We start from the raw sequence: 23,812 nt of genomic DNA on the forward strand, positions 1-23,812 counted from the left end.
GACCTCCTTCTGATGGGAATCCGTTTGGGAAACGCTGGGGAGGCTCTACCTCCGAAGATAAGATGCCTGTTTCGAGCTGTGTGAGATGCCAACCAGAGGCTTGAAAAGAGGAAGAGGTGACAGGGGGTTGCAAAATAACCCTAGTATTGCTTACAAATATTCTAGCCAGTCAAATGTATGTAAGCAAAGAAGAAAGCAGCAGGGTATAAAACTGTCACAGCAGCTTCGAAGACAGATGATTCAGAATTTTGAGATTTTTTGCATGCTGTTTAGATTTGTTTGTCATCATGCAGTTAAGCAGGTAAGGACTGAATGTCTATATTTTATTGACAATCATATAACCTGTATTTGACCCATCCTGTGATAATTTTTCCCTGTTTCAAGCGATGGGATACATGTATTTTCAGATGGTTCTGCTATGATTCATAACTTCTTAGTATTCACGTTGGTGAACCCTTTAAATTCATTTAAATGTTTAACAATGTTACAAAAATCATAAACTGGATAGAGGTGAGAGGAAGAAATGGGGAGGGTACAGAGTTGGAGGAAGGGATGCATAGCCCTAATGAAGTATGTAAAATAGTAGTTGCAGAAATGCCTTGAAATAGTGTTTCTTGTTAAGGTCACAGACCTTAATATAAAGACAATTGGAGAATTGTAAAGGGCATCTTGAACTAGCAATTTAATTCTGACTACTTGAGAGAAACATTTAGTGGGTTATAGCCCTATTATTTTCTCAATTTCAAAAAAAAAAAAATCTTGGGGTGGGGGTTGGTTGGGTTTTCAAACAAGATAAGAAAAGAGCTTGCCCTAAGGCTATGTTACATGTGACCCCAGTATAGAAATCTTTGGCTTGGAAAGCCAGTTGGAAACAGAAAAAATAAATTTAGAAAATTATAGTAAATCTCCCACAAATAAAGCTTTTTTAAATTCCAAATTTTATAGATGTATAATATTAGCAGTCAATAGATTTCTTCTATTTAGATTTAACAAAAAAATTTAATTAAAATGACAACACGTATTTTCAATGTGTGAAGTTTGTTATTATTATTGATAATGTTTTGCTATGTTTTGCTTACATGTTGAAGGAGTCTGGAGTCCCCACATAATGAGGCAAAAAATTAATAAAACACAATCTTAAAGCTATTCCATTTATTTCTAACACTTTCTCTTCTCTAAGAAATTGTATTAAGATTTTCTCTGGAAATATTTTTAGTACTTACATTTATTGACGTGGATCCCTGATCAATAAATTTTCTGCTTGTAAGGCTCACTGATAACATCTTGAAAATATAAGAAAGATAATTGAAACTTTGGGTCATAAAATTGTGAAGTTATAGTGCTTTTCCTAAAAGGGAGTTTGAGGCAGGAGGTAGCTTTTACTTCAGTAGAGAAAGTAATTTGTCAATGAGTTTCAATTCCTCAATTCTTTTGCATTTTTCCTTCTGGAGTTTTATTGTAGTGAACATGCTCAGTGTCTGTGTGTGTGTGTGTGTGTGAACGCCCACTTTTGGGTGGGTGGAGAAGATATTTATTTTAATATCTACATTGCTTTAATAATGTTTTCCAAGTGAAATAGAAATGATACATATATGATTGATTTCATTTATCATTTAATCAGATAATTCTAGCCTCTCACAAAATATTTTCCTAAACTCAACATTATAATGGATATGTAGATTTTTTTATAAAATACAGTACATCTTGATTTTCTTCATGCAAAATGATTGATATATTACAGTTAAGTAAATCAAACCTAAGTAAGAAGAAACCTTGGGATCCTAAAAGAATGTGTGTGTTTTTGAGAGTGTGTATGTATGTGTGTGTGTATGTAATATATATATACATGCATATATAAAATTAATCTTACTACGAAATTTGTGTGTTCTTTAATTAAAAATGGAATTTCTTTTCAGAATAGTGCCTTTGTGTGTTTCTCTCTACAAGTGCAAAGAACTTAACTGGTAGGACTTCAAAACTTTGATACTTTGTTATCAACCTATGCTTCAGTTTCCTGTATTCCCTGTTATTTTGTATTTTTTTCATATTATCTCTAAAATGAGCAGTTACTGACTAGAACAAGTACCTACAATTTTAATTATATAGAAAATTGAGTATTAGTTTGAAGTTCAGATACAAACAGGAATGTAACATCAATCTGTGGCATGTAGAATACAAATTTATCTTTCATGAAAAAATATCACAAATGTATTTGGATATTAGGATTATGACATGATTAATGAGGTAGGCTTCTAAGATTCTTAACATTTTTCTCTTTATTCCTAGTTGTGGGTTATCATGAAATGTAGAGTGAGATGGGTTTAGGATTCTTTCCTCAATATCAGTTCTAGTTCTACCTCCTAAATATGATCCTAGTGAAATTTCTTGACCACTCTTCATTTATTTTGCTCAACTCTCACATGGGGAAAATCATATCTACTTTATAGCGTTGTTATAGATAAATGACATAAGAGATGAGGATGCTTTAAATAGACAAACATGCAATGAAACAAAATGTATTTTGAAAAAAATACCATTTACGTTTAATTTTTTTTTGTCTTTTTGGATAAAGTTCTCTTTCCATGAAAAAGTAATGGTGTTGACAACTTTTTTTTTAAATATTAGTATCAAATATTCTTGGACTACGGTGTCATGATGTCTAATGAGTTTAAATAATATTTTCTGTTTGTTTTGATATTGTGTAGCTAAAAAACAAAAGTTCAAGAATACATTCCTTGAGGCACATTAGTTCTTAATTACATTATACTTACCTTGCCTTTAATGCATTTCTGGGACAACAGTCACATTTACAAAAATAATTACTCTTGATTAACTTTTCAGTATTATTTAGTGAAAGGAAAGTTTGATTTCTTAGCAAATTTATATTATTAACCTGATGATTCTTGTCAGTTTAACTGAAACAAGATAAAAATATTCACATGTGGCAACTTTAAAAAAGGAAAAACTCAAAAAATATCAGACTTCTCAAACATCATATATAAACTAATATTTAGTTTACCAGAATAAATTAGGAGACATCTGGCATTGTTGGTGTTTTAATTTAGCAACTACTTGGATATTTTCATTTAGACATTTAGGAATGTAATTCTGAGCAGTTTTTCCATTCACTGCTATATGGTTTTATGATTTTAATATTTACAATTCATAAGTTCTAATGGAAAACAAAAAAATTTGTGTTTGAATATTATTGATTGCTAATTGATTGTTAAAAGAAGGGGATAGTATAATAATGTTTATTCTAGTGTAGAAAAAAGGATTCTCTAAAGATGAAATTTTATAATGAACGCTAATGACCTTTCTACTGAAAATATATCTGAAAGTTCTTCATTCTTTCTTTTTTTTTTTTAACTGATATCAAATAGCCACTAACCATTTTATACTGGTCATCAAATATCCTCATCAATAACATTTTAAAGCTTTCATTACTATCATTTCAGGACATATTTGATGAGTTATTAAGAATATTGGTATCCAATTACTCATATGTAAACCTATCCAGTTACAAAGTCTCTATAGATAATGATTTCATAAACTATGAATCCACTCTTCTATACTTAATATATGAAATAAAGTATTCGTGCATACAGTTCTGGGATATTTCTCACTTTTGTATTCAAAGTTACAAATCATAAATAACTAGTTGATGTTCTATAATTGAAATAAACCCAGTTATGATTCTCTAACCAGTTTCTTTTCCCATAAGATTGAAAGATAAAAGTAATATATTTTAATGAGTTGACTGGATTCCTAGGTATTTTTCATGAAACAAATAGTTGTGTTGATTTTTAAAATATTTATTTTTAACCAAGAAAGTATAAATTCAGATGTGGAAAAATGACATGCATCATAAATTCTTACTCCTCCATATTCATTGTTATTTCTTAAACACCATGTATAATTTCTCACAATTTTTATTTTTTATTAAATTTACAGTTAAAAATGGTGTTTGTCCTCAGTTTGACTTATTTTTATTTGTAATTAATATTTTAGGAGTGTTTGTTTTAATGCCTAAACCCTAATTTATTCAGATGTAGATGCCTTTGAAAGCACCCAAAGCATAACAAATTCCCTTTAATAGCTAATAAAGAAGCTACCACGTTATAGTTCCAGCAAATTAAATCTATAAAATACCCATTTATTGATTAAATTAATAAATATGTTAACATTACATTCAAATGTATTGTAGCTCTCTGCTATATAAGAATTATTGTCTCATAATGATGTGTTTCATTTAAATTCCATTATAGAGTTATTGTGAAAGAATACTTGTAGATAGACTTATTCTTCCTGATTTCTGCGAATATCAGCCAACCTCATCAGGATTGAGCTGTTTTTTATTAACTTTTCTGGAGTCTTGCATTTTGTTAATTTTAAAAGCTATATCTAGAATATTGCACTATTAAAAAACAATCTTGCCTTGGGAAGAGCAGAACTGGGTAGGCATGCATTTTAGATTTTTGGTGTCAAATAGTGGTCAGAATATAAGCACACTGCTATTTTATAGATTCATTAAACACTCATTCTCACAACTAGAAAACATTTTCTTTAAAACATGCCAGATGATGTCCACAAATGCAAGGTAGTTTGGGGAAAAAGTGATTAAATCTAACTAAAAAATAAATTTAAAAATTGAAGTATGGGTTCAATCAAGTATCATATTACAGAATCACATATGTTGTGTATAATGTGTTCTTTGTAATTTGTGATATCTTTGATAGGCATATCCTTTTAAGATACAAGTTTTTCTTAACTGCTTTCAGATATGCAACTTAATACTGTGTGCAGAAGCTTTTTCTGTTGTAGCTAAAGTAAATATAGAACAAAATTAATTCAATCAGAAGTCCTGGTGTAGACAATACATTTAAGTGTCTTTCATGTCTTTAGTGTGATAACATTTCTGACGGTTTGAAAAATCAGCCCTCTAAATTACATAGAAAGATGATAGAAGAGTATTTTTCAGAAGTAAACGCCTGTTAAATAATAAACACAGTTTAAATTTTTAAAAGAAAATCATTAAAGGTTACATAAATATTGCAGCAAAGTTGTAAAAAGTGATCCCTTTAGATAATTAACTCATGCTTTTCTCAACTTTTTCTTATATAATACCAAAGATTAACATATAGACTAAGCATAGCTTACACAAAACATTTAAATTGAATGACTCAAGTTTACAGTAATCGCATTTTTTATTATTCATTCAGACCTGTCACTAATATACAAAGACAAAGTTAAGTACATTTTATAAATATGGTAAGTAGTGTTTTGGAGATTATACTGTGGAATAATGTGGCAGACCAGAAGTTTCCAAAATAGAATAAAAAGGATCTGTCTATTACCAATCAACAGCAGTAACAACTAGAAAGTATTTTTTTGTTTCTTTTTACTAATTTCACTCCAAATGGAGTTTTTAAACAACTTGTTAATTTTAATTCAAAAAAATTTCTTGAAAAAGCATATATTATGGGATGTGTGTTTTCTGATTTGTAAGGTGTACTCTTTTGTACTTATGAAAAGTTTAAACAATTACCCAAAAACAACATTTTCGTTTTTACATTGTGAATTAAGAGAAGTGAATCCAGTCTTCTCTGTGAATTGAAACTTAAAATTTATAGCTGAGGAAAAGGTACTCCTGAGCAATTTCTTAAGGGGCACTCCACATATCTTTTAAAATTAAATTTAAAACTTCTTTTTTGATAAAGTGCTTATTTTAAGCATCTTTCTCCCTTTTGAGTGGAGACATAGCTTATGGATTTATAAGCCTCTTTTCCCAGAACACACAGATTTTCCTAATATATCACTCCTTATTTGAGAACTTCTAGATCAAGGACAAATTACTGACATTTTATTTTTTATTTTTTTTAATTATTTTTTTTAGAGAGGGAGAGGGAGAGAGAGAGAGAGAGAGAATGCTAAGTAGACTCCCTGCTGAATGCGGAGCCTGTCACAGGGCTTGATCCCATGACCCTGAGATCATGACCTGAGCTAAAATCAAGAGTTGGGTGCTCAACAGACTGAGCCACCTAGGCATCCCTTGATGTTTTAAATGTATAGTTTTCTTTATATTTTGGCTAATTATGTTTGAATGGTGACAAAACCATGGGGAAAAGTAATTTCGAGCGTCCATGTTTCCTCTCAGAACTCTAGCAGGTTTTCATTTGTATCTGTCATCCAACCACGAAAAGCAGATGTTTTACAATCATACAAAGATAGGCCAAAATGAATGTGAAAGATTACTCATGTCATTATTACCTTTTAAACCTATCCCTGACAGCTGCAATTTAAGAAAATCAGTTATGTTTCAAAGAATCAGCACCTTCATATAAATGGCTGTAATTAACTGTTAAAAATATTTATTTCTCATTAATAATATTGAGTCAGTACGGTAAACAAGAGTTTTATCTAGCTCCCCGCATGCTTCTTTCATCACAAAAGTGACAAAAACTTATTACCAAATTTCAGTTTCAGATAATTCCCATAACATTGATTCCTATGATTAGTATTTAGAAGGTAATTTCTGACAAGTTCAGACAACATGATTTAAAAAATTACCTCTAGTGTGTACACGATATGCTGGGTATAGCTAATACTGAGTAGTGTCCATATGTTAGGCATAGTGATGTCCCATTTATGCTTTCTTATAATATCCTTCAAAAATCTGGCTATTTAGGGGCGCCTGGGTGGCTCAGTTGGTTAAGCGACTGCCTTCGGCTCAGGTCATGATCCTGGAGTCCCTGGATCGAGTCCCACATCGGGCTCCCTGCTCAGCAAGGAGTCTGCTTCTCCCTCTGACCCTCCTTTCTCTCATGCTCTCTGTCTCTCATTCTCTCTCTCTCAAATAAATAAAATCTTAAAAAAAAAATTAAAAAAATCTGGCTATTTATATAAAAATTCTTTTCAAAAATATAAATTAACTTTTCATATAGATTTATTTTTCTTTTCTTTTTTTAAAGATTTATTTATTTATTTGAAAGAGACAGAGACACAGAGAGTGAGAGCATGAGTGGGCTGAAGGGTGGAGGGAGAGGGAGAGAGAGAATCTTAAGCAGGCTCCACACTCAGCACAGAGCCCAATGTGGGGCTCCATCCCAAGACTCCCAGATCATGACCTGAGCCAAAGTCAAGAGTCAGACTCCCAGCTGACTGAGCCATCCAGGCACCCCTTACTTTGCTTTTCTTTTGAAATTTAGTATCTTAAGTTCTTTATAACTTTCTAAGTTTGAAGAAAATTTGACCTATTTTAGAAGTTAAAGTAATATAGTGACAAGAATGGTTCTTGAGAATATCAGATGTTTTCAAAATTGCATGTTGGGGAAAAATAAAGCATATCGTTAGAAAAGAGTTTAGACAAGCTAGATTATATGACCAATATCAGGCAATACAGGGCTGGCTACCACGTGAAAATATTGGCCATCCCAGCATCTTTGGCAAATGGTTAAGATATGCATTCTTCAGTTAAAAACACGGAGAGTTCTGACATGTTTTCTTAGATGGTGGTTTAGAGGGCACTGGAGCACAGTAGATAAAAATTTAACTACTTGTTGCTGGATTGGTTTGCTTATTGTAGATCGCCTCTTTTTCTTAGTTTTGGTTCTTTTTAAAAAGTTTTTATTGAGTGTATGATCAATGGTGTGCACTGGGGTAAACCTTGGGAATATAATAATGACAAGATATAACAATTGTGCATAAGAGGTTTACAGTTTTTTTGCTATTTGTAGTACATTTTGTTTTAATTAATCGACCAAGGCAAATTTAATGCTTGGCCACTCATTTTATTTTCACACATGTCCAATTTTGATATTACAAATATAATCCTCTTTGAGAGAAGAAGAAGGTTGTCATATTCTTCAGTGTAGAGATAGATCAATAAAGAATGCATCTTCTATCTAGATTTTTAGAGGATTATTATTAAAAAGAAATGTAGGAACAAGGACAGTTGTGCAAATAAAACCATAACAGTTCTCAAGAGTAATGACTTACTTGACATTTTATCATGATTTGTTTTTTTTTTTTGTTTGTTTTGTTTTTAACTGTTAGTTTATTTTTAATGGAAACATTTCCAATGGGTTATACCTTTTGTTTTTTAGTAACTAAAATTAACATCAACAACAAAAAAAGGATTAACGTTATAAGAATTTACTTTACAAATTTAATTTTCTTATAATTAGGGCCTTCTCTGTGCCAGATTATTTTGTTAGTGCTGTAGATGCATTAGTGAATAAAACAGAAATCCCTGCTTCATGTTGTACTGGAATTGCAGTGATTATTACATTATTATAGGAATTATTGAATAATTACAAGAATTATCCTCTGAATTTAATGATATCTGTAACCAAGACTAGAAGACAAGTTTAAGAGTCCACTGACAATATTTATAACTATACACTCCTAGGTTAAAAACACTTGAACATTTTCGTTTCCTTACAAAATGGATAGAAAGAACCTGAAGATTATTATTCTGAAATTTAAAAAAAAATTTCCTGTGGCCTAATAATCAGTACCTTTCAAAAAAAACTTTAATAATTTTACTGGACTTCCTTAAAAGTTCCTTAAAGGCAATATTTCCTTTGTGTGAGACTTCAGAAGGTATACTCCTATTTATATTTCTCCATATAATAACTTCTAATTAAATAACCCACTTCACCTTGTAGCCCTGGTTAACTCCAAGGTAAGTTTTGGTCCTATTTTGGAACAAGAGACTTATTGTCCATTTGGTTCCAAACACCAACATTTCTGCACTTCAGCCCAGCACTATGTCTTATTCTTAAAATATATTAGTCTTTATTTACAGCAGTATAAATGCCTTTACTAAGCAACAAGTTAGTACTATACTAACTTTATTTACTATGCTTTATTATCAGACTATACAAGAAAAAGCAGGATCTTATTACTACTTACAGTAACCGTATCAAATACAGATGTCTGTAACCATTATTTCTATTCCATTTCTACATGTAGCTGAAGATTATTTTAATCTTTATTTTTAGATTATTTATTTATTTACTTTACCATTGACTATATCCCCTATGCTGTACTTTTCATCCCTGTGACTTATTCATTCCGTAGTTGGAAGCCTGTTTCTCCCACTCTGTTTCACCCATCCCCCCTCCCCCAACCTCACCCATCAATTTGTTCTCTGTATTTGTGGATGTTTCTGCTTTTTTGTTTGAATTTTTTTAAGGTTCCGCATGTAAGTGAAATAATATGATGTTTGTCTTTCTCAGTCTGACTTATTTCACTTAGCTTCATATCCTCTGGGTCCATTTATGTTGTCACAAATGGGAAGATCTCATTCTTTTTTATGACACTGTAATATTCCATTGTTGTCTTCTTAACCATTCATCTATTGATGGATACCTGAGTTGCTAGCATATCTTGGCTATTGTAAATAATGCTGCAATAAACATAGGGGCATATATCTTTTCAAATTAGTACTCTGGTTTTCTTTGGTAAATACTTTGTGTGGAATTACTGGATCATACATTATTTCTATTTTTATTTTATTTTATTTTTTTTTAAGATTTTATTTATTTATTTGACAGAGAGAGAGACACAGCGAAAGAGGGAACACAAGCAGGGGGAGTGGGAGAGGGAGAAGCAGGCTTCCCACAGAGCAGGGAGCCCGATGCAGGGCTCGATCCCAGGACCCTGGGACCATGACCTGAGCCGAAGGCAGACGCTTAACGACTGAGCCACCCAGGTGCCCATTATTTCTATTTTTAATCTTTTGAGGAACTTCCATACTATTTTCCACAATGGCTGCATCAATTTGCATTCTCATCAACAGTGCAGGAGGGTTCTTTTTTTTCTATTTTCTGGCCATCACTTGTTATTTCTTGTCTGCTTGATTCTAGCTATTTTGATAAGTATAAGGTATTATCTCACTGTGGGTTTGATTTTCATTTCCCCCATGATGAGTGATGTTGAGTATCTTTTCATGTGTATGTTGGCCATCTGTATGTCTTCTTCGGGAAAAAGAAAAATCTTTAGTTTTTTTAAGTTTTATTTATTTATTTGACAGAGCACAAGTAGGCAGAGCAGCAGATAGAGGGAAAGGGAGAAGCAGTCTCCCCACTGAGCAGAGAGCCCGATCCGGGGCTCGATCCCAGGACACTGGGATCATGACCTAAGCCAAAGGCAGAGGCTTAACCGACTGAGACATCCAGGTGCCCCCAAAATATCTTTATTTTAAACTATTTTCTGTTTTACTGTTTTGGTAATCAAAGATACTGATTATAATAAATTTTCAGAAGTATCTATCATACTTTACTTTAAAATTAGATTTTGCAATCTAAATATACTAAACATCTTGCATCTGAACTTTATTCTCTACTTTCTGACCACTTTCCTTATGAATTAAAATTAAGTACAATCTGAATCTTACCAAAATATTTTGTTATAGAATCACTTAGTTTGAAAAACCAAGATATTTTACATTTAAAATATAAAGATAACCCAAGTGACTCTTGAACTTTGGACTTTTAAGAATTATATCCCTTATATGCTGGACAGAATTAAGGAATGGAACTCACCTTCTCTTCATTTTTTCTAATCAGCTCTACCATTAGGTAGCAGCATTTAACTTCTTTATTGGTAGGACAAGATTGTATTGACAAGATCAAGCAGGAGATTAGTTTCCTCTGCAGTATATACTCCTCAGAGGAATACTAACCCTCATTAAGATGGAAAACACTTAAAGTGGTAATTCAGAGGTACTGTATTGCCTGACCAGCTAAAATAAATAATGAGAAGGACCCTCTAGAATGTAGGTTGAGCAGAGTTAAATCACTGGAAAAATTCACTTCTCAGGCTAATCTTAACCTATACAACATGATTTAAAACAAGTAAGCTCAGTTATTAAAAAAAACCAAAAAACAGAAAAGTGAAAAAGTATAATAATAAATATAAATAAATAATAAATAATATAAATAATATAATAATATATATATTATATATATATAATATATATATAAATAATATAAATAAATAATAAAATATTCCTAACAGATTAATATAATGGCAATCTCTTGCTGGTTTAGGCAGACGGACATAATGAAATATCCCATGAATAAAAGAAAAAAATAAAGGAATTCAATTCAGTGCATGTTCCAAAAATTTACCATCTACATGACAGTTTGTTAAACATTAGGGGCCACAGGAATTACTAAAACATAATCCCTGCCAGCAAGTCCTTCATAAACTGGTCATATGAAGGATAATAGTAGCATATTGTGGAAATCCATCTAGTCAGCAGTTATTTTAATAATTTTCAAACTAACATATTGGAAAGGATTTAAGGTAGTTATTAACCCACCAGGACATTTGTTTTTAAAATGCAAGAGGAATTGCTATTTCAAATAGGAATGCATTCCATTCTCTTTTTTAGTTCCTGATTAAATAACCTCAGTTTTCTGTGATCCCTGGAGTTATATGATATTTTTTTGCTTTAGGGATTATCACACCTTTCTGATTTTTTATAAATTTGTTTCACCTTTTTTTTAGGGAATTTGAAAGAATTATCAATGCTTAAGGAAAAGGAAACAAAAAAACTTTTGGTATAATTTCCAGGTATACCAGTAACAAATTGCATAGCTAAAAGTCAGAATGACTTTTTTCCCCATTCCTACACATGACTGTTTATTTCAACAAGTGCAAAAAAGTAAAGCAATCATTTCTTTATATTCCCGGTGGAGTACAGAAAAGAGTGGCAAAATTCTGCCTACTTACATAGAAAACGTAGCATATGCAAGATTTTATAACTTGATGAATTTCTTGACATCTTTATATAATAAAATGCCTATTTCTACTCCATTAGGCTATTTAAAAATTCATTACCTTTAAATCAACAATGTTTAGATTAAGGAAGAACAATTTAAGGTCATTTGAAGTCTAAAATTATAGAACATAACTGGTATTTAACTAAAGCCATAAATTAATATGTCATTACTAAAGTAATGATGTAAATAATTGAATAATGGAGCACTTATTCTTTTATTAATTTGACTATATATGACATATAGGTCATGAATATTCAAAGGTGAAAATCCATATATATATGCATATAGGAAGATGATGCATTATATTATCCATATATCTTTGAATATATGTTCATCAAATTTAATACTTGAGTTTGCCACTTTAGAAAAGCTTTTAAAATGATTTTCATCATATCCAGGGATCTTTCCTGCCAAATAATACTATAAAATATACATTTTTAGTTGTAGTCTTGAGTTTTCACACTAGTATTCCTAAAATAACACTTGCTAAAAATGATCTTCCTATTCTTGTCATTATCTGGCATTTTTGAGGATATAAGAAAACTGACCTTAATTAAAAATTTATGATAGCATTTCAGCAAAATATTTAAAGCATCTCATTCTACTGAAATTTTATTATGTGTCCCCTTTTGAGACACCAACTGTTTTATGCATGTTGGATTTTTTTTTTTTCTTTTTTGTAACACTGTAATTTATAATAAGATTGTGTCATTAAGACTATTCGAGTAATCTTGCAATTTCTCTGAAGAACAGATAGGTAAATTAAATCAATCTGACCATGATTATACTTTTTAACCCACTAAATAATACATGTAATCTGAAAAAAAGTAGTTTTTCTGATTTTTTTAGTTTATGGTACATGTCTTTAAATATATGAAACTGAATCACATTTAGTTGATTAAGCTATAACTTTCATTGAAAAATTAGATGAAGCAGATATGCTTTGAAAACCTATAATATGAAAACTTATATTATCAAAACCCATAATACTCAGATCACTTGCTTATAATAGACTGAGAAAAAACTTCCCATTTTAATTTTATTTTATATTTCTAGTATTTATATTTTCCATTTTATTTTATTATTTATTTATTTATTTATTTTAGAGAGAGAGGGGAGAGGGACAGAGGTAGAAAAAGAATCTTTTTTTTTTCAAAGATTTTATTTATTTGAGAGAGAGAGGCAGCAAGAGAGAGAGAGAAAGCAAGAGAGCGCGTGTGGTAGGGAGCAGCAGAGGGTGAGGGAGAAGCAGACTCTCCACTGAGCAAGAAGCCCGATGTGGGGGTAGATCCTAGGACTCCAGGATCATGACCAGAGCCAAAGCAGATGCTTAAGCTTAACCGTCTGAGCCACTCAGGCACTCCAGGAAGAGAAAGCATCTTAAGCTTCAAGCCCAATGTGGAACCAGACTCGGGGCTGGATCCCACGACCCTGAGATCATGACCTGAGCCGAAATCAAGAGTGGGACGCTTAACCGACTGAGCCACCCAGGTGCCCCTATTTTCCATTTTAAAATTTTATTTTGTTCAAGAGCATTTCATTGAATGGCAACAAAAATGCTAATAAATAACTTTAAATCTGCATCAGTTCTGATTAAGTTGCAGTTTAGTGTAATAGGGAGAGCATGGTCTTCAATTTAGCTTCAAGACTATTGCCATTTAGTCCTTGCCTGCTGCATATTTATTCACCTTGAACCTCTGTCATCTAAACACGCTAATGGTGATAATAATATATACTGCACTGTGTTGCTAGGAGGTGAAATAAGGAAATATTGGTAAAATGCTTGGCATATCAAAAGAGCTTGATAAAGGTAATTTTGTTGGGAAGAAAATAAAAATAGCATGCCAATTTCATCATCACTGTATTTTTTTTTCTCCAATGAAGTTTGGAAGGTTTTCAGTTAAATTTATCCCTCGTATTTGACCTTTCAAAGGGGGAGGGGCAAGCTATTCAACTGCTGTTTCTCTATTATTCTTTAAATTCAAGAGTGATAACATAGTAAAACATATACTGTACTTATTAGTGGGGAGAATTTATGTTTGACTTTACCTTTGAACTCTTATTCACTTGGTCTGTCTTTAGAAACCATGAATAATAGAACATAAATGAAAAGATCCAAAGTTTTTCACAATTATATGCATGATCCTGATAATTCCTTATCATTGAACTTAAAGTTAATAATTAATGATGCTTTTATATCCTTGTTCTTAATGGTTTTTTAATATCAAGAATGCTTTGCTTTGATACTACTTGAACATGTCATTTACATTCATGGTTTGGACACCTAGACCGTTATCTCAGGACTCCATTTTCCTCCTTTCTCAACTATAAAAGCTGTTGTCATCCTGAGGTATAGCTCAGACGCAAAGTCCTCTGTAAAGCTTTCTTCTTTCCACATAGAAGGAGTTTTCTTAATCTTGCCCTCCACATCACATTAATTACACCTCAATTTAGTACTTATTTAATCACCATTTATTCATTCACTCAACCAATACTTACTAAGCAACTTTATTTCAGGTACTTTGCTAACTGTACCCTGTTGTCATTAAAATAAGAATAATTATTGTCCTTCTAAAACTAACTGGAGGTAGTTAGCAGGTAGCAGCCAAGAAGACAAAATATACACATAAATATACAATGTAAATGTGTTATAATAGGTGACATACTGAGATCATGAAATAAGAACAACCAATCTTGGGGCGCCTGGGTGGCTCAGTCGTTAAGCGTCTGCCTTCAGCTCAGGTCATGATCCCAGGGTCCTGGGATCGAGCCCCGCATCGGGCTCCCTGCTTCGCGGGAAGCCTGCTTCTCCCTCTCCCACTCCCCCTGCTTGTGTTCCCTCTCTTGCTGTGTCTCTCTCTGTCAAATAAATAAATAAAATCTTTAAAAATAAATAAAAAAAAAGAACAACCAATCTTGAAGAGTCCCAGAAAGCTTTGTGGAGAAATGACAATCTAGTCTGAAGTTCAAAGAGGTAAGGGTTGGGCAGGTGAAGGGATCCAAGTAGGAACAATAGCTCAGGTAGAATAAATTGCATATGCGAAGATGCTGAAGAAAGGGAGAAAGTGGATGAATTTCAGGAATGAAATGATGACCGAAGCATAATTTGAGAATTATGGTGGCATACACAGGGGAAAGACACAGATGAAGAACTAAGTAAGGGAAGATAATTTTATACATTATCTTAAAGAGTTTGGATGTTATCCAGAGGGCAAATGACACAAAATCGTAAGTGGGGGTAAAAGAGTTATATGCTCAGATTTAACTTTATAGCAAGATAACTCTGTAGTAAAAAACAAAAACAAAAACAAACAAATTGGGGAGAGCTACATGGGTGTTAGGAAGACCAATTATAAAACTATTGTAGCATTCCACAATGAGGCTATGGTGGGAGTGTTGGGGTACAGAATGACCCACTCAAATGAAGTGGGTGTGGAAAGAAAGTGATAGATTTGATTCTTGGGAGGAACTTGGGAATTAATTGGGTATATGCAATGAGTCAGAAGGTAGAGGAAAGTAAGATTTTAGCTTAAAACTCTGGAAAATAGTACGGAACTTCCTCAAAAAGTTGAAAATAGAGCTACTTTACGACTCAGCAATTGCACTACTAGGTATTTACCTCAAAGATACAAAAGTAGTGATCTGAAGGGTCATGTGCACCCCAATGTTTATAGCAGCAATGTCCACAATAGCCATACTATGGAAAGAGCCCAGATGTCCATCGACAGATGAATGGATAAAGATGTGGTACACATATACAATGGAATAATATTCAGCATAAAAAACAATGAAATCTTGCCATTTGCAGCGACATGGATGGAACTAGAGGGTATTATGCTAAGCGAAGTAAGTCAATCGGCTAAAGACAATTATCATATGATCTCACTCATATGTGGAATTTAAGAAACAAAACAGAGGATCATAGAATAAGGGAGGAAAAAATAAAACAAGATGAAATTAGAGAGGTAGACAAACCGTAAGAGACTCTTAATCATAGGAAACAAACTGAGGGTTGCTGGAGGGGAGTTGGGTGGGGAGACGGGGTAACTGGGTGATGGACATTAAGCAGGGCATGTGATATAATGAACACTGGGTATTATGTAAGACTGATGAATCACTGAATTCTCTCTCTCAAACTAATAATACACTGTATATTAATTATTAGTGATTATTAGTGATTCATGAATTTAAATAAAAAAAGAATTTGGCTTAAAGATTTCAATATATGGAAGTATCATTTATGAGATAAGGAAACCAGAAAGAGAAAAAAAAATGAAGAATGTTGATTTTTAGTTGATAGAGGTATTGGTTTTTAAGAGATTACCATAGGCCATGTGTTCTGCCTCACATAAAGCCTTCCTCATTTGATTTTAAGTTTCTGAGGACCAAAGCAGTATTTTTATTTTATTATTATTTTTTAAAAGATTTATTTATTTATTTTAGAGAGAAAGAGAGTGCACACATAGGCACGCATGAGCTGGGGGAGGGGCAGAGAGAGAGGGAGAGAGAATCTCCAGCAAACTCCCTGCTTGAGTGTGGAGCCCTGTCATGGAGCTCAGATCCCACAACCCTAAGATCATGACCTGAGCTGAAACAAAGAGTAGGCCGCTCAACAGACCAAGCCACCCAGGTGCCCCTTAAAGCACTATTTTTAATGATACCTGTCATCCAGCTTCATACCAAAATGTATCAGGGTATTTTGCACATTGTAAATGAGAACTAATATTTACTTTTTTATTGTGGTTTTCTTTATTAGTAATTCTACTAAAAAGAAATATAAACTATAACTATTTGGAAAAACTATTGAAAATTTACAGTTAAAAATGTATTTTAACACTTCCATCATTCATTTACTTATACAGTGTTTATTTAGTAGATATTTACTTCAGACCCAACATTTATTCTAATATGTAATAAAATACCATATATAATATGGTATGATAATATAATAATATACTATATGTTTTAGTAGATTCTGGGAGCATTATATACAAATATATTTATTTTCTAATAAAAATATTCTAATATTTATACTTTAATAGAATAATATATATTCCTTTAGATTATTAAAGAAGACTGTGGCTTTTTAATAAATGCAATCATTTTAGGAATTGGAAACTTTATTTTGAAGATTTAACTTTTTATACTTACAAAATCCAATATTAGTGATTCATGAATATTAAGGAGCTATTTTATAGTGCAGTGTAGCAGTTGCTGAAGATGAGGAATATGGAAAATGGGTGTATTATCTGCAGCCAAGGAGTCAATTTTCCTTAGACCCTTGCTCCATAAAAAAATATGGGATTGAGAAAGAGAGTAGAATATGTGGTAAAACGTAAATAATTGGTAAATGTGGCTGAAGGATATATGTGTTTACTGTACTGGCCTCTCAACTTTCCTGTAGGTTTTAAATTTTTCAAAATTAAAGAAAAAGAAATCTCTTTGACACAATTATTTTATGAAGCTTCTTTGCATATGCAAGATTGTAAGTGGGTTTTATTTCCTGAGAAACTATTTTGAACATTTTAGCAACAAAAATCAGTTCAAATGCAAACCTAAAAGAAGGAATTATAGAGTATGCAATATTAATTGTTCAACAAATAGTAATAATTAGTTTTGAGCATTCAACTAGATATTAGATCATGTGGTCTAAAAGATGAACCTCTATGACATGACCCACCAATCTAAAGGATATTAAGTCTAAGTCAATAATTCATAATCTTTTATCTTTGTAATTTCTGTTATACTAGAAATTCATTTATAATATTATAGGAAATATTTTATAAGTTCCATTATTTTATGAATTTCAAATACATATGATATGCCAGTATTTTATTTATTTTTTATTTTTTTAAGATTTTATTTATTTATTTGACAGAGAGAGACACAGCGAGAGAGGGAACACAAGCAAGGGGAGTGGGAGAGGGAGAAGCAGGCTTCTTGCTAAGCAGGGAGCTCTATCCCAGGACCCTGGGATCATGACCTAAGCCGAAGATAGATGCTTAACGAATCAGCCACACAGGTGCCCAGATATGCCAGTATTTTAGATAAAACATAATGCACTGCCACACTGGAATAGGATTAAGGAGAGCTAATGAGGAGAAATATTTATTATATACTAGAATATATATTATATATATTATATATAACACGTTACATATTATTTTATGTATTTATTATATGCTGTATGCATATTACTATATATGTAACTTCCTTTGGTGTGTTTTCTTCTGCACGAACTTTTTGAGTATTTGCAAGTAATAAAGTAGTGTGAGTTGATAATGTTCTCACCAAATTTTATTTGGTGAGAATTTGGTATAAGAGAAGGCCATGTACTAAATATCTATTTTTTTTAAATGTGATATTTCAATATTTACTGCTTCCTCTTGATTTTTGAAAAGAAAAACTTGATCAATACCATTTTTAATTAAATGACACTTTTTAAATATGAACTCATGTTTTTTGTTTTTTTAATATTTTGTTGTTTTTTTTTAATTCATAAAAGACACCCTTACATGTTTCAGAATATACTGTGCATTGACATTGTAGTTTCTTCAGTTGGCCTCTTAGGTACTTAGTCAGAAATAGTAAATTCAAGATCATTTTGGCATTTCCTTACACTCCAGGGTGTGAAATTGGTGAATTCACTTATTAGTTTAATAATTCTTACTTCCTTTCATTGGGCCTCATGATTTCCCTTCCTTAGTAATACATCTAAGTGTAGCTGTTTACTTCAGTAGTGACCTCCAAGATTTCTCAAAAAAACCCTACTCACTACTTTTGAAATTGGCAATCTATATCATAAACTCATCTCTCACACAAGGGTAAATATTGTTATTAATCAAAACCAAATAAAGGAACCAATTCAGGCCTTTCAGGAATAATTTAAAATTTCCTACTCATTTACAAATATGCATTTACCTGCTTTTGTAACAAACTAGGTGAATGAAGTCCTTTTTTTTTTTTTTTTTTTTGGTGAACATTGAGTCTAATGACCACTTGTCCTAAGATCTTTGGAAGCATACATCCTTGCCTTAGTGTATTCTAACACTACTTTTCTCCCTGTTTTGTAACTCTTAAAGTCAGTTTCTCAAAGGTGGCTTGAGTTGAAATGTCGGGTATCATAGTTTGGTTATTGTTCATGTCTTTATTTTTTATTTATTTATTTTTTAAAGATTTTATTTATTTATTTGACAGAGATAGAGAGCACAAGTAGGCAGAGTGACAGGCAGAGGGAGAGGGAGAAGCAGGCTCTCCGCTGAGCAGGGAGCTGGACGTGGGGCTCGATCCCAGGACCCCAGGATCATGATCTGAGCCGAAGGCAGCCGCTTAACCGAATGAGCCACCCAGGTGCCCCTACTGTTCATGTCTTTAAAAAAGACCTTATAATTATAATGATTTCAAGAGATCCCCCAAATTAATATAAATTTGGACAGTATTGATATTCTCATAATATCATTGCTAATAAACTTTCTTTCAGAAAAAACCCATTACTGAACAGAAGTAGGAGCATGTAGCCAAATCAGAAGTAGAAGAAACAGAAATAATTAAAACCTAATATTAATATTTTAGGTAGTTCCCCCACACATAATACAAGAAAATCTTTCCATTTTCTTCTGTGTTAGGATTAGGAACTATGACAACCATGAAACATCTTCAACACATTTGGTAAAGAAAAGAGTAAATAGAGTGGTTCTGACCAATTATATATTGAAAAATCACTGAATTTTAGAGACCTTATATGCCATCCAAGTCAATTGTATACTACTTTCTCAATGCTGTGTGTCTTACAAAATCATGTGCTGGAGCAAAAAGAGTTAGGTTTAATTTTATGGTATATAATTATATGATATCATATCAGTATGAAATATACTTTGAAGCATTCCTAATGTCCTTCCAACATTCTAGGCACTATGCTAGATGCTTTACATAAGAAAATATAACTTTTTTGTAATAATGTTTAAATGTTTCTAGTTTGAATATATTTGATCAGCAGAATAAAAATATGTGTTAAAAAAGATAAATATTTATTAGTCATAAGGGGATTATACTATACCATTAAACATAGTAATAATTCTTAGTTATGAATATAAATGAAATATATTAATTTTAAGATAAGTGGTATAGTTCCCACACAAGAAACAATATCTAAAAGTACTTATTTTCTTAATCAGCATTAAAAATTATGTATTGAATCATTTTTAGTGCCACATTTATACAAATAATTGATGGAGATCCTGAAACTCCCAACTAATATTCCAAAAACCTTTCTATTATATTATGTCATCCTTTATTATGATAAACAATTTTTAAAGTGTCTTTACTTGTAAAACTTCTGTTGTTGTTTATAAAAGAGGGCATTGTTTAATTATCACAGTAGAAAAACTCACATGATTGGGGCAACTCATAACAGGATGTGGGCATTGGTCCTTCTAATTGTGTGGTGTGTATGACTGGATCTGATGACTTAGGTCAGTCATATTGTATCACTGTTTGAAATACTTTTATAGTTGTGAAATTATTGCTGTATGCCTTTCATATGTAAATAGTATAGGATTAAATTAGGAATTATAGGGTTATAACCAGAAAGCAAATTAAAAATATCAATCGCCTTACCCAAACACCAGGGAAATATGAGAACTATTATAATTAAATATTTTATTTTTGATTGCTTTCTAGAGAGATTTTGTTGACTAAAAACTCTCACAATCAAAACTTTTTCATTAGTCAGAATTTATATACTGCATAGTTCTTTGTGCTATAAATAATGATATTGGAAAAGATTGGTGAAGATGGCAAGTAAAATTGAATTCAAATATTTGTAGAATATTTTGTGTAGCATATAGACATTACATCAGTTGCTTTGTGTAAAGTCATTTATACTATACCACTTTGGGATTGCACCTCCTGGTACTTTATTTTTGAATGTGTATAAAATTAATGTATGTGGTTTCATAGTTTATGTATAATCTGCATTGTCTTGGATTTGTGCATATATGAATTTTGTAGGTATGCCTGTTTATCTCATGAATTAGACACGGATGCACCTTTAAGTTTTGTAAAGGTCCTAGAAATAGTTTAATCATGATTCTGCTTTAATAATCAAGGAAGTTTGTCCTTAATAGAATAATGGAAAAAAAAATTTGAGAAAACACACAGATCTCCCCTCCTACCCATCACCCCCACACATCCATCCATCCATCCATCTATATATAGAGATAGATAATTGATAGGTAGACAGACACACATACATATATAAACACAATAATTTATTTATGTATTTTTAGGCCCACAATTTTATTCTTTTCAGTTTCTGAATATCTTTAATTCATTTTTAAAGCATTTTTTCTTGAGCAATTAAACAATAAAACACTTAATATTAAAATTCATAGCACAGTTTATGAGATAATTAAACATATTCAATATTTATTTTGAAAGCGTCCAATGTTACAGACACATAAGCAAAAAAGTATTTGTCCAAACCAATTGTGGCTGTATGACGCTGTCATGACCAAGTCTGTTACGACTCAGTGACTTATTTTCCATTGAATACAGAAGGACACAAAGTCTGAAAGACATAGAGCTTCGGAAAAAGAGATACTACTTTGTTTTACTTAGTATTCACTTTCACTATCATGTAATTTGAAACAAATGGTATTAGATTTAACCAAAAAGGAATTTCCCACCTCAGCACCTGAATTGCTAGAAAAGAATCTTCTAGGGGCTAACTAATTGCCTGTGTATTTTGTCTAGGTGTTGAGGGAAAGCTAAGAGAATGAAGGCTCTAAATCCCCAGTGGAAGCATGATATGGCGGAGCAGAGCTGGTGCTGAATTGTTCTCTCTGATGGCTCTATGGGAGTGGATAGCCCTGAGTCTTCATTGCTGGGTTTTAGCGGTTGCTGCTGTTTCGGATCAGCATGCCACAAGCCCCTTCGACTGGCTCCTCTCTGATAAGGGACCCTTCCATCGCTCACAGGAATACACAGATTTTGTGGACAGAAGCCGGCAGGGATTTAGCACAAGATACAAGATATACAGGTATGAAGCAAAGGGAAAGCAATTATAGAGCTATCTTCCTTGAAAGTTGTATGTAATTAAGTTTCTCTAAGGGAAAGTTTCAGACGGGAAAGGGTTACTACCAGAAGGGTTATTATTTACCATCCACAAGTACTGTTTTCTTGTTATTTAAAAGTATTTCTTATAAATGTAACAAGCTATTGAAAACAAATAATAATAATTAAAAAAACCCAAGAAACTAGTAATGGTGACCGGTTTTTCATCACTCTCAAATTCTAGGAATGTTACACTTCACTCCCTAAAGTAAATTCTAATTAACTTTGAGGTTGAGTTTATCATTTTAAATAGCCAAATGCTTCAATGAATTTTCCTGAGATTCCTTTCTACCTTATACCATGCTATGTTACCTTTTTTTTTTAGTTTAAATGGAAATGGTATCTTCTACTAGTCACTGAGAAGTTAAGTCACCTCATTCTTTTTCCCCTTAAAGGTAAAAAGGGGAAAATGAAGATGGGTTAAAAAGAAGTAGCAGATAAATGTGACATGCCAGCAAAGGCCAAGAAAAAGGAGGGGGTTGAGATATACGGCCTTTAACTTTAACTGTTCTTATGTATTTGAATCTAAATAAGTTACACAAAAGGAGTCATATATTAAGTCTAACAGACTGCCTGCTTTCCCCAAGCCCAGTGAATCCATTAAATAGAAGAGTGTACAAATGGCTCCCTGACTGGATTAGATTGTATTGATCTTTGCCATAAAGAATGTTTTACATAAAGTTATCAGTTTGGTTTGTTTCTTCATGATAGAAATTTACAATTCCCAGCAGTTGGTTTTAGCATTTATGTAGAAGCAAAACTGAGCATTGTATTTTTATGTCTGTATCTATGTAGATACTGTTATATAAATATTTTATTTTATGTTGTATGTGCACCAGAGGGCACTGTGCTTCTGGTCTGTATGTAGTCTTTTATACAGCATTGCGAGAAATTTATAAATCCTATCAGCAGTGCATATTTACAGAACAGACTGAAGGTACTGAGCAAGTTCCATGAAATCACACTGCTCTATGTGTGTGTGTGTGAGTGTGTGTGTTTAATAAGAAATCCCTTAGACTAGGCAGTCAGAGCATGGTCACAAGTCTATAAAAAGATTTATCCTAATTTTAAAAAAATGACATGACAAATATTAAAGATTTTCTTTCTGAAATGCAGCAGGAAACAGTCAATATAATATGATTCTAGCTTATTCCTTTTTACATGTGTTTGTTGGTTTAGCCAGATTTCCTTTACAAATTGTGTGGAGCTACTTGAATTTAAGATTGTAAGAGTGTCTAATATTTCAGCATCTTGCAAGAGGATTTTTAACAGTCTGTCAAACTAACCCAGAGCGTGTCTCCATGATCTATTGGCATCTCTGGGAGGTCTGAGATGTTGTCTTGTGTGTGATTGTTTGGCTCAGCTTATTGGTCGATGAGCTGTGAGTTGGAAACATGGCTTGACATGTCTTCAGAGGTTCTAAGTTGAATGAAACAGTCATTATTTGGATCGTCATAGTGAAAGGTAATGAAAAATAATGCCTTGGGATGTGTTTGCAAAGCTCATATATAACCTTTAGTCTTTACGGGACTGTATTCTTAAAGACCTTCATTAGCCCTATACTCCTCATCCTTCCTATGTTTTTGCCTTTGGGTTTTGAATAAATATGTATTGGACTTGTCTGTTTATAAACAATGGAATACAACATCCCTTTAGCCCTGCCAAGAGCAGGCTATAACTTCTTATGTTACCTTTGAAACATTGCTTAATGATGCTATATTTGTTGATGGTTGCTATACAATGAACAATATAATATATTTATGAGGGTTCCTTTTGTGTCAGAACAGTGAGATATTTCATTTATCCAACTAGTATTTACCTAAAATTCAGAGAATTCTATCCACCTATGCATCCAATATAATGGGTCAGCATTTTTCCTGGTGAAGTTAAACTTGTTTCTGAGA

General features: G+C 32.3%; 1 protein-coding gene across 2 annotated transcripts in view; it reads left to right on the forward strand.

Moving 5' to 3' along the window:
- BRINP3 (BMP/retinoic acid inducible neural specific 3) overlaps positions 1–23,812 on the forward strand; it is a 315,037-nt gene that overhangs the window by 2,517 nt on the left and 288,708 nt on the right. The window contains exons 1-2 of one of the 2 annotated variants that reach the window (XM_006727836.3): positions 7–301; positions 21,549–21,834. In XM_006727836.3, coding sequence (XP_006727899.1) covers positions 21,599–21,834 — 236 coding nt within the window. In that variant the 5' untranslated portion in view covers positions 7–301; positions 21,549–21,598. Of the gene's footprint in view, positions 1–6; positions 302–21,548; positions 21,835–23,812 lie in introns of those variants that run through there. The other variant, XM_081825165.1, reaches the window with a different exon arrangement.

This window comes from Leptonychotes weddellii, chromosome 6 (assembly GCF_054177405.1).
Source record: "Leptonychotes weddellii isolate Sample4059 chromosome 6, ASM5417740v2, whole genome shotgun sequence".
NCBI lineage: Eukaryota > Metazoa > Chordata > Mammalia > Carnivora > Phocidae > Leptonychotes > Leptonychotes weddellii.